This window comes from Salmo trutta, chromosome 19, assembly GCF_901001165.1.
Source record: "Salmo trutta chromosome 19, fSalTru1.1, whole genome shotgun sequence".
In the NCBI taxonomy this organism is placed as follows: domain Eukaryota; kingdom Metazoa; phylum Chordata; class Actinopteri; order Salmoniformes; family Salmonidae; genus Salmo; species Salmo trutta.
In genome coordinates this window covers 55,090,946-55,103,633 of record NC_042975.1, presented here as the reverse complement: position 1 = coordinate 55,103,633, position 12,688 = coordinate 55,090,946, and the positions used below count along the sequence as shown (strand labels likewise).

Here is a 12,688-nt window from a genome sequence, read left to right as displayed (position 1 = left end):
TCGTAAAATAGCGATAATATTCCAACCGGGCAACGTTGTATTCATTCAAAGAGAGAAAGAAAAACATCGCGAGTTCTCGTGACCGCGCATCTCCAGTCTCACTGTCCCCAGGCTGACCACTTACAAACTCTGCTCCTATACTTTGCCCAGAGACAGCAGACACCTCATTCCACTTTCTGGCGGCTTAAAGGGGGCCAATGGAAGCATGAGAAAGTGTCACGTTACAGCACAGATGCTGTATTTTTGATAGAGATGCAACAGAAGGACAACAAATGGTCCGACAGGGCACTTCCTGCATGGAATCTTCTCAGGTTTTGGCCTGCCATATAAGTTCTGTTTTACTCACAGACACCATTCAAACAGTTTTAGAAACTTTAGAGTGTTTTCTATCCAAATCCACTAATTATATGCATATTCTAGTTTCTGGGCAGGAGTAGTAACCAGATTAAATCGGGTACGTTTTTTTATCCGGCCGTGAAAATACTGCCCCCTATCCCAAAGAAGTTAACAAACTATAGTTTTAGCAAGTTGGTTAGGACATCTACTTTGCGCATGACACAAGTCATTTTTCCATCAACTGTTTACGGACAGATTATTTCACTTATAATTCACTGTATCACAATTCCAGTGGGTCAGAAGTTTACATACACTAAGTTGACTGTGCCTTTTAAACAGCTTGGAAAATTCCAGAAAATTATGTCTTGGCTTTGGAAGCTTCTGATAGGATAATTTACATAATTTGAGTCAATTGGAGGTGTACCTGTGGATGTACCTTCAAACTCAGTTCCCCTTTGCTTGACATCATGGGAAAATCTAAAGAAATCAGCCAAGACCTCAGAAAAAGTATTGTAGACCTCCACAAGTCTGGTTCATCCTTGGGAGCAATTTCCAAATGCCTGAAGGTACCACGTTCATCTGTACAAACAATAGTACGCAAGTATAAACACCTCGCGACCGTGCAGCAATACCGCTCACGAAGGAGACGTGTTCTGTCTCCTAGAGATGAACGTACTTTGTTGCAAAAAGTGCAAATCAATCCCAGAACAACAGCAAAGGACCATGTGAAAATGCTGGAGGAAACAGGTACAAAAGTATCTATATCCACAGTAAAACGAGTCCTATATCGACATAACCTGAAAGGCCGCTCAGCAAGGAAGAAGCCACTGCTCCAAAACCGACATAAAAAAGCCAGACTACGGTTTGCAACTGCACATGGGGACAAAGATCATACTTTTTGTAGAAATGTCCTCTTGTCTGATGAAACAAAAGTCGAACTGTTTGGCCATAATAACCATCATTATGTTTGTAGGAAAAAGGGGGACGCTTGCAAGCCAAAGGACACCATCCCAATCGTGAAGCATGGGGGTGGCAGCATCATGTTGTGGGGGTGCTTTGCTGCAGGAGGGACTGGTGCACTTCACAAAATAGATGACATCATGAGGTAGGAAAATTATGTAGATATAGTGAAGCAACATCTCAAGACATCAGTCAGGAAGTTAAAGCTTGGTCGCAAATGGGTCTTCCAAATGGACAATGACCCCAAGCATACTTCCAAAGTTGTGGCAAAATGGCTTAAGGACAACAAGGTCAAGGTATTGGAGTGGCCATCACAAAGCCCTGACCTCAATCCCATAGAACATTTGTGGGCAGAACTGAAAAAGCGTGTGCGAGCAAGGAGGCCTGCAAACCTGACTCAGTTACACCAGCTCTGTCAGAAAGAATAGGCCAAAATTCACTCAAGTTGTGGAAGGCTACCCAAAACATTTTACCCAAGTTAAACAATTTAAAGGCAATGCTACCGAATACTAATTGAGTGTATGTAAACTTCTGACCCACTGGGAATGTGATGAAAGAAATAAAAGCTGAAATAAATCATTCTCTACTATTATTCTGACATTTCCCATTCTTAAAATAAAGTGGTGATCCTAACTCACCTAAAGACAGGGAATTTTCACTTGGATTAAATGTCAGGAATTGTGCAAAACCGAGTTTAAATGTATTTGGCTAAGGTGTATGTATACTTCTGACTTCAACTGTAGGTGAGTAAATGTGTTCTTATACTCTTTGTAATTTGCCGAATATAGGGGAGAGGGATTTGTGAGAAACATATTATACACCTTGTTTTTTTTATAACTGGGGCTTTTGAGACCGGTTGCAAAACCAAGGTTTCCAGAACCCTTCTGCTGCTCTCTTACGTAGTTTAACTAAGGGAAAGCAGTGGTGAAATAAACAGTGGAAAGATGGGAGAAAAGTCTGATTGTCACATTCTTCGTCTTCTGAAGAGGAGAAATCATCGGACCAATATGCAGCGGTTATATTGCTCATCTTCTTTTTATTAGAAGGGAAAAAATACTTATACGAAAAACCTGTCCGGTAAGGTGCTCAAACTATACAAGGAAACAACCACCCAGAAACACAAGAGAAAACTAACCCACTTAAATATGGCCTCCAATTAGAGGCAACGACAACCAGCTGCCTCTAATTGGAGTTCGTTCCAAAACCCCAACATAGAAATAGAAAAACTAGAATAAACACATAGAAATAGAAAACATATAACATATATAAAGTATTCCCTCTGTGGTCTTATAGATGAGGGGATACAGATAGATGGAGTATAAAGTATTCAACATGTCAGATGAACTGGTCAGTCTAGTGGGTTTATAGATGAGGGAATACAGATAGATGGAGTATAAAGTATTCACTCTGTGGTCTTATAGATGAGGGGATACAGATGAACTGGTCAGTCTAGTGGGCTTATAGATGAGGGAATACAGATAGATGAAGTATAAAGTATTCACTCTGTGGTCTTATAGATGAGGGGATACAGATAGATGGAATATAAAGTATTCACTCTGTGGTCTTATAGATGAGGGAATACAGATAGATGGAGTATAAAGTATTCAACAAGTCAGATGAACTGGTCAGTCTGTGGTCTTATAGATGAGGGAATACAGATGAACTGGTCACTCTTGTGGTCTTATAGATGAGGGGATACAAATAGATGGAGTATAAAGTATTCAACAAGTCAGATAAATTGGTCAGTCTAGTGGGCTTATAGATGAGGGAATACAGATAGATGGAGTATAAAGTATTCCCTCTGTGGTCTTATAGATGAGGGGATACAGATAGATGGAGTATAAAGTATTCAACATGTCAGATGAACTGGTCAGTCTAGTGGGTTTATAGATGAGGGAATACAGATAGATGGAGTATAAAGTATTCACTCTGTGGTCTTATAGATGAGGGGATACAGATGAACTGGTCAGTCTAGTGGGCTTATAGATGAGGGAATACAGATAGATGAAGTATAAAGTATTCACTCTGTGGTCTTATAGATGAGGGAATACAGATAGATGGAGTATAAAGTATTCAACAAGTCAGATGAACTGGTCAGTCTGTGGTCTTATAGATGAGGGAATACAGATGAACTGGTCACTCTGTGGTATTATAGATGAGGGAATACAGATAGATGAAGTATAAAGTATTCACTCTGTGGTCTTATAGATGAGGGAATACAGATAGATGGAGTATAAAGTATTCAACAAGTCAGATTAACTGGTCACTGTGGTCTTATAGATGAGGGGATACAGATAGATGGAGTATGAAGTATGTCAGTCTGTGATTCTCACAAGTTTATGTTGTAATCACCAATAGAAAACACATTCTATCTTCATTATTAATATATATGTTGTACAATCCAAGGTTGATGCAAGGATATCAGTGAAACTACCAATGTCAGAATCAGAATAGGAGGGAATTTCTATGAAAAGAGATTCAACGCCAATGTTATCAGATGTAAGTGCGAGGTCCTCTCTTATAAAGAATTGAAAACGTTTATGAACAAAAATGGACACTCCTCCCACTCTTGATGTTTTACAGTGGTGAAACGCATTATAAGGAGACATGTTATAAAGCATGGTTGTCTCTTCAGTCAACCATGTTTCTGAAAGGGCAACAATGGAACAATCAAGATTGAGAGAAAATAGATAAAGAATAAGGTGGTCATGATTTTTAGGAAGACTACGAACGTTCAAATGAAAGGTAGAAGATAAGCTTGTCTTGGATTTAGATAAATTGATATACAGGTTGTTAAATTGCTAACCATAATAGCAATCACAAGTGAAAGACTCATCTCTGGTAAATCTTAGGAAATTTGAATCTGGATCAACACAATCATTATATTTATCATTGGCTTCATTAATATCTAATGGGTTAAAGACCATGTTATCAGGATGGACATCCTTGGCTTCATTAATATCTAACGGGTTAAAGACCATGTTATTAGGGTGGATATCGTTGGCTTCATTAATATCTAATGGGTTAAAGACCATGTTATCAAGGTTGGTATCCTTGGCTTCATTAATATCTAATGGGTTAAAGACCATGTTATCAGGGTTGATATCCTTGGCTTCATTAATATCTAATGGGTTAAAGGCCATGTTATCAGATTTGATATCCTTGGCTTCATTAATATCTAACGGGTTAAAGACCATGTTATCAGGGTTGATATCCTTGGCTTCATTAATATCTAATGGGTTAAAGGCCATGTTATCAGGTTTGATATCCTTGGCTTCATTAATATCTAACGGGTTAGAGACCATGTTATCAGGGTTGATATCCTTGGCTTCATTAATATCTAATGGGTTAAAGGCCATGTTATCAGGTTTGATATCCTTTGCTTCATTAATATCTAATGGGTTAGAGACCATGTTATCAGGGTTGATATCCTTGGCTTCATTAATATCTAATGGGTTAAAGACCATGTTATCAGGGTTGACATCCTTGGCTTCATTAATATCTAACGGGTTAGAGACCGTGTTATCAGGGTTGACATCCTGCCTAACTAAGAGAGATACACTGTCGGAATCATCCAGAGAATGGAACAGAAACATGTAACTGCATGCCTCACATGTCCAATACAACCATGCATTTGTGTTAGTTTTATCAATAGGGGTGCACTTTCTACGGAATGTACATTGACACAGTCCACAACACCACTGAAGACTTCAGAGGGTTATGACATTTAGAGCAATTCAGTTGACTAGAGCGGAGTCACTTGCCATAGGCCTACGAGAGGGGGGGTGAACTACCAGCTGATCATACTTCAGGTGTGCAATGTTGCCTTTTTTATTCTTCAATTAGTCGTGGCAGCAGTTATTTTATTTTGAGGCGTTGTAACGGCCGTCGTTTGAAGTGGACCAAGGCGCAGTGGGTTGAGTGCTCATTTTAACTTTTTATTAGAACACTTACGAAACAAAACAAGAAAACCAACGAACGACAAACAGTCTTGCAGGCTACACACAGCTATGCAAAAACAACTTCCCACACTTCCTATACAAACACACCCCTATACATAGGACCTTCAATCAGAGGCAACGAGGAACAGCTGCCTCCAATTGAAGGCCAATCCCAATTTAACTAAACATAGAACTAAACACCCTAGATCTAACATAGAAATACACTAACCTAGAACATAACCCATAAACCCCGGAACACTCTAAACAAACACCCCTCTACATAACACATAACCCAACAAACCTCGAACCACATAGAACAACCACCCCCTGCCACGTCCTGACCAAACTACAATAACAAATAACCCCTTTACTGGTCAGGACGTGACAGGCGTACCTATTCCAAGAAGTCATTAATATCTAACGGGTTAGAGACCATGTTATCAGGGTTGATATCCTTGGCTTCATTAATATCTAACGGGTTAAAGACCATGTTATCAGGGTTGATATCCTTGGCTTCATTAATATCTAACGGGTTAGAGACCATGTTATCAGGGTTAATATCTTTGGCTTCATTAATATCTAACGGGTTAGAGACCATGTTATCAGGGGTGACATCCTTGGCTTCACTAATGGGTTAAAGACCATGTTATCAGGGCTGATATCCTTGGCTTCATTAATATCTAACGGGTTAGAGACCATGTTATCAGGGTTAATATCTTTGGCTTCATTAATATCTAACGGGTTAGAGACCATGTTATCAGGGTTGGTATCCTTGGCTTCTCTCCCTCTCTCTGTAGGTTGCAGATCGCCCAGGAGGAGCATCGTAGTGTGGAGGTTGAGAAGGTAACGTTGGAGCAACGTCTGAGGGACGAGATCAACGAAGCCAAGCAAGAGGCCCAGAGACTCGGTAAGCTACGGGAGGGAACAGAGAACGAGTGGAGCAGGCAGAAATACGCTGAGGAAGAGCTGGATCAGGTATACACACACATACAATACACCTGTACATACACACACCTGTTTATACACATACACCTGTATACTGTACATACACAGCATACACATATTAACACACACACACACAAACTGCATACACAATGCATACACACACACACAAATAAATATGCCTGAATACAGTGCATTTGGAAAGTATTCAGACCCTGTCACTTTTTCCACATTTTGTTGTTACATTAGACTTTTTCTAAAATGGATGAAATATTTTTTTTTATACACTATACACACAATACCCCATAATGACAAAGCAAAAACAGGTTTTTAGAAATGTTTGCAAGATTATTAAAAATAAAAAACTCATCACATTTACATAAGTATTCAGACGCTTTTCTCAGTACTTTGTTGAAGCGTTCCACCAAATCTATTAATTTTTAAATGTTGATTAGTTCTACTTGCCTTTATTATTCACCTGATGAGAAGACACGTTTTTATACAAATTGTTATTTTATTTTTTCTAACAAATGTGACTGACCGCCTTGATTCATCTTTTGTAGCAAAATGTGAAATTGTGTTTTTTACATTGGATAAAAGCAGAGACACAGAGCTACAAAATGGTATATCATACACTGCATTTGAGGAACAATGGGAAAGTAATTCTGCTTTGAAAGTTGATAAACTTGTAACCGCACTTTTGAGAAAATGGCCTTTGAATGTTTTGGTCTACACCCATTCAGCATTGTTCACATCCTCTTAAGCTTTAGCCCCACCCATCTCTTTAAGGTTTGATCCGAGCATTTTGTCCTAACAACAACGGTCAAGCACCCAAGCTAACTGGCTAATGTCGGCTAGCTTGCTAGCTACTTCCAGACACAAATGAGAGAACACCTCACTGACCATTTCACTCTTCCTAGCAGAGCTGGTTAGGCTGTTTTCATGTTATCCAGAGCGTTGGTGACTGCAACTGTGCTGCTGGCAACAATTTATGCTTTTTTGCTAACGTTTACTGACACCAGCCATATTCAACGGGTGTTGAGCGTTTGTAAATTCGTCAGTTATTTTGCGCTCTGGCACACTCAGACGAGAGTGCCAAAGTACCAGCTACGTCTATCAACAGTTGTCGCAGTAACATTCTTTTGAAATGGTTACTTGCATAATGGAATATTTTGTTAAGGCATGTAGGCATCTAGCTAGCTATGGGGTGTGTTTTTTGCTACCGTTTACTGATTCCAGCCATATTCAACTGGTGTTGAGCGTTCGTAAATTCTTCAGTTATTCTGCACTCTGGCACACTCAGAAAAGAGTGCTCTGAAATTGGAGTAGATAGCCAGAGCGAATTTATGAACGCACCCCAGGTAAACAATGAATCATAATCCCAACTCATGACGTTACTACCCTGCATGAATCTGTAGGTAGATAACCAACCAGGTTCAATGTTAGCTAGCTAAACCACTGCCCTACTGTACTGTACTGTACTCTAAATCAAATCAAATTTCAAATCAAATGTTTTTATAAAGCCCTTCTTACATCAGCTGATATCTCAAAGTGCTGTACAGAAACCCAGCCTAAAACCCCAAACAGCAAGCAATGCAGGTGTAGAAACACGGTGGCTAGGAAAAACTCTCGAGAAAGGCCAGAACCTAAACCTAGGAAAAAACCTAGAGAGGAACCAAGCTATGAGGGGTGGCCAGTCCTCTTCTGGCTGTGCCTGGTGGAGATTATAACAGAACATGGATGTTCAAATGTTCATAGATGACCAGCAGGGTCAAATAATAATAATCACAGTGGTTGTCGAGGGTGCAACAGGTCAGCACCTCAGGAGTAAATGTCAGGAGAAATACAGGAGAAATACTCCAGATATAAGACTGACCCTAGCCCCCCGACACAAACTACTGCAGCATAAATACTGGCTCAACTGTACTATACTGTACTGTACTCAAGTTTAATCTTGAGTACAGTACATTTCACCTTTATTTAACCAGGTAGGCCAGTTGAGAACAAGTTCTCATTTACAACTGCGACCTGGCCAAGATAAAGCTAAGCAGTGCGACAAAAACAACATTGAAGAAAGGACCCATGGACTCTTGATCTAGTGGTCTTTAACTTGTCATGGTCTCAACTCACTGGGCCTGGATCTTTGGACCAATGTCCTGGTATAAACCTTGATCTAGGCTCCTGGATATTACATTAGTCTTTGGTTTACAAACCATAGGCAACCCAATTTGAAGAAGACAATGCTCTCCATTCATTGACTGATCACTCCCAACCCATAGGAATTCCCACTCAGATGACTACTTTTAAATTGTGAAAGCCCTCAATGACAATGTCTATACCAAAACGAGTTATTTCCATCTAGAGTCCTATTTATCTCTACGATTGACACTGAAACACCTGTTATTTTGGCAGAATAAGGATAGGTAAAGTGATCATTTAAACATCTAACAACATAATAAAATGTTTGCATAAGTAAATGTAATACAATCAATTTTGAGATTCAGACAATCAACATTAAACATTTATAGAGAACAATAGAGATTATTTTTCTCTCAATTAAATTTAAAAGGTTTGAAAATCATGCTTAAAACCTTATTTATTTTTTTATTTTTTATTTGGCATGCAAATACATTTTCTTTTAAAGACAGTGACACTTGGACAGATATTGACACATTCAATACTGCCTTGCACACTCTTGCCTGCATCTAGATGATCTAGGGTGTAATCGTTAGTACAACAGTTGCAAACAAAAGTTTCTATTGGACAAATGCAGTTATGTTTATCCCAGTTTTGTTCCGTTTGCTTCCATTTAAGAAACGTTTTTCAACAGAATCTGTGGAATGAATACACCCCTGATCATGCGTAAGCACAGTTCACTTTCATAGCAGCCACGTTGTATTCCTTCTCACATCTATGCGCTCTCCTCCTCTCACCTTTTCCCTTCATTTGTGTACTTCAATGCACAACACATCAGCTGTATGTGACCAGGCGAAAACACCTACACACAGCCTACATCGTTGTCACCATATTAGCTAAAGTAACGTCATAGTCAATATAGCTAATAGAAGTAGCGCGTTAGTGAACCCACTACAATCATGCAGTAACTTTACAGTGTATAGTCAGTTAACAGTTTAGCAGTTACACTGGCGGGCCCTGGTGGCAATAAATTAGTAAAACCAAAAGCTTACCTTGACTTGGAAATGTTCCAGTGTTGTGTTTGATAGCCAGCTAGCTAACATAGCATGTTTGAGTAGGCTAATGTAGCTAGCTGCATTTGCTAGCTAAGTAAGTTAAAAAAATGTATACTCTCTCTCTCTCTTGCTTATCCTTCATTTTTGAAGAAATGAATGTGTTCAAAACTTTTCAACTATTGTATTTCTCTCTCTTTGAGTCAACTATTCACCACATGTTATGCACTGCAGTGCTAGCTAGCTGTAGCTTATGCTTTCAGTACTAGATTCATTCTCTGATACTTTGATTGGATGGACAACATGTCAGTTCATGCTGCAAGAGCTCTGATAGGTTGGAGGACATCCTCTGGAAGTTGTCATAATTACTGTGTAGGTCTATGGAAGGAGGTGAGAACCATGAGCCTCCTAGGTTTTGTATTGAAGTCAATGTACCCAGAGTAGGACGGAAGCTAGCTGTCCTCCAGCTACACCATGGTGCTACCCTACACAGTGCTGTTGGGATTACTGTAGACCTTCATTGCAAAACAATGTGTTTTAATCAATTATTTGGTGCCGTGAATATATTTGGTATAGTTTTATCTAAAAAGGATCAAATTCACTGAGGATGGTCCTCCCCTTCCTCCTCTGAGCAGCCTCCACTGACCTGCATACACACACCTACACACACACTCATACACATACACACACATAACATACACTCGTGTGTATGTCTGTGAGCGTGCATGGGTCTGTGTCTGTGTATACCTGTGTGTGTCCATCTGTTTGTTTGTGTGTGCATGCACGTGTGCATAGGTCTGTGTGCGTATACCTGTGTATATACGTGTGTGTGTGTGTGTGTCCAGGTGCGTATGGCCCTGAAGAAGGCAGAGCGGGAGCTGGAGTCTCGGGCCTGCTGGTCTCCCCCTGATGCCCTTAAGACCTGGCTGCAGCTGACCCACGAGATAGAGGTCCAGTACTACAACGTCAAGAAACAGAGCGCTGAGAAACAACTACTTCAAGCCAAAGAGGGGGTGAGACACACATACATACAGAAATCAAATCATATCAAAACATTTTGGTCACATACACATACAGTGGCAAGAAAAAGTATGTGAATCTTTTGGAATTACCTGGATTTCTGCATAAAGTTGTCATACAATTTTATCTGATCTTCATCTAAGTCACAACAATAGACAAACATAGTGTGCTTAAACTAATAACACACAAATTATTGTATTTTTCTTGTCTATATTGAACACAATTGAAACATTCACAGTGTAGGTTGGAAAAAGAATGTGATCCCCTAGGCTAATTGGAGTCAGGAGTCAGCTAACCTGGAATCGAATCAATGAGACGAGATTGGAGATGTTGGTTCGAGCTGCCTTGCCCTATAAAAAAACACTCACAAAATTTGAGTTTGCTATTCACAAGAAGAATTGCCTGATGTGAACCATGCCTCAAACAAAAGAGAAGAACTAAGATTAAGAATAGTTGACTTTCGTAAAGCTGGAAAGGGTTACAAAAGTATCTCTAAATGCCTTGATGTTCATCAGTCCACAGTAAGACAAATTGTCTATAAATGGAGAAAGTTCAGCACTGTTGCTACTCTCCCTAGGAGTGGCCGTCCTGCAAAGATGACTGCAAGAGCACAGCGCAGAACGCTCAATGAGGTTAAGAAGAATCCTAGTGTCAGCTAAAGACTTACAGAACTGGAACATGCTAACATCTCTGTTGACGACTCTACGATACATAAAACACAAAATAAGAATGGTGTTCATGGGAGGACACCACGAAAGAAGCCACTACTGTCCAAAAAAACATTGCTGAAGTTTGCAAAGGTGCACCTGGGTGTTCCACAGCGCTACTGGCAAAATATTCTGTGGACAGATGAAACTACACTTGAGTTGTTTGAAAGGAACACACAACACTATGTATGGAGAAAAAAAGGCTCAGCACACCAACATCAAAACCTCATCCCAGCTGTAAAGTATGGTGGATGGAGCATTATGGTTTGGGGCTGCTTTGCTGCCTCAGGGCCTGGACAGCTTGCTATCATCAACAGAAAAAGTAATTCCCAAGTTTATCAAGACATTTTGCAGGAGAATATAGGCTATCTGTCCGCCAATTGAAGCTCAACAGAAGGTGGGTGATGCAGCAGGACAACAACCCAAAACACATAAGTAAATCAACAACAGAATGGCTTCAACAGAAGAAAGTACGCCTTCTGGAGTGGCCCAGTCAGAGTCCTGACCTCAACCCGATTTGAGATGCTGTGGCATGACAACAAGAGAGCAGTTTACACCAGACATCCCAATAAAATTGCTGAACTGAAACAGTTTTATAAACAGGGATGGTCCAAAATTGCTCCTGACCGTTGTGCAGGTCTGATCCGCAACTACAGAAAACATTTGTTTGGGTTTATTGCTGCCAAAGGAGGGTCAGTTATTAAATCCACTTTCCCCACCCTGCACTGTGAATGTTTACACAGTGTGTTCAATAAAGACATGAAAATGTATAATTGTTTGTGTATTATTAGTTTAAGCAAACTGTGTTTGTCTATTGTTGTGACCTAGATGACAATCAGATCAAATTTTATGACCAATTTATGCAGAAATCCAGGTATTTCCAAAGGGTTGACATACTTTTTCTTGCCACTGTATTTTGCAGATATTATTGCGGGTGTAGTGAAATGCTTGTGTTCCTAGCTCGAACAGTGCGGTAGTATCTAACAATTCACAACAATACACACAAATCTAAAAGTAAAAGAATGGAATTATGAAATATATAAATATTAGATTGAGCAATGTCGGAGTGGCATTGACTAAAATACGGATAGAATAAAGTATATACATATGAGATGAGTAAAGTAGAATGTAAACATTATTAGTGACTAGTACATAATGTTGCTGCTACCGTCTCTTACCATCAAAAATAACTTCTGGACATCAGAAAAGCGATTTCTCACCACGGACTGGAAGAAACTTTTTCCTTTAACGAGTCTGACAAGAAGGATATCCTGCTTTCACTGAAACAGGCACAGATCCACACAAAATCCGGAGGCGAGCGAGTAAACTCCCACTGCCTTCCATTCTTCTCGCTAACGTGCAATCATTGGAAAATAAAATGGAGGACCTGAGATTAAGAATATCCTACCAACGGGACTTTAAAAACTGTAACATCTTATGTTTCACCGAGACATGGCTGAACGAAGATACAGACAATATAGAGCTAGCGGGCTTTTCCATGCACCGGCAGAACAGAGACGCTACCTCTGGTAAGACGAGGGGTGGGGGTGTGTGTATTTTGTCAATAACAGCTGATGCGCGATGTCTAATATTA

The 12,688-nt window shown here is 39.8% G+C and overlaps 1 protein-coding gene across 4 annotated transcripts in view; it reads left to right on the top strand.

Moving 5' to 3' along the window:
* The window catches only part of stim1b (stromal interaction molecule 1b), a 103,985-nt gene that overhangs the window by 75,116 nt on the left and 16,181 nt on the right, over positions 1-12,688 (top strand). For all 4 annotated transcript variants that reach the window (XM_029701785.1, XM_029701784.1, XM_029701782.1 and 1 more), the window contains 2 exons: positions 6,035-6,212; positions 10,213-10,380. In XM_029701785.1, coding sequence (XP_029557645.1) covers positions 6,035-6,212; positions 10,213-10,380 — 346 coding nt within the window. The remainder of the gene's footprint in view (positions 1-6,034; positions 6,213-10,212; positions 10,381-12,688) is intronic.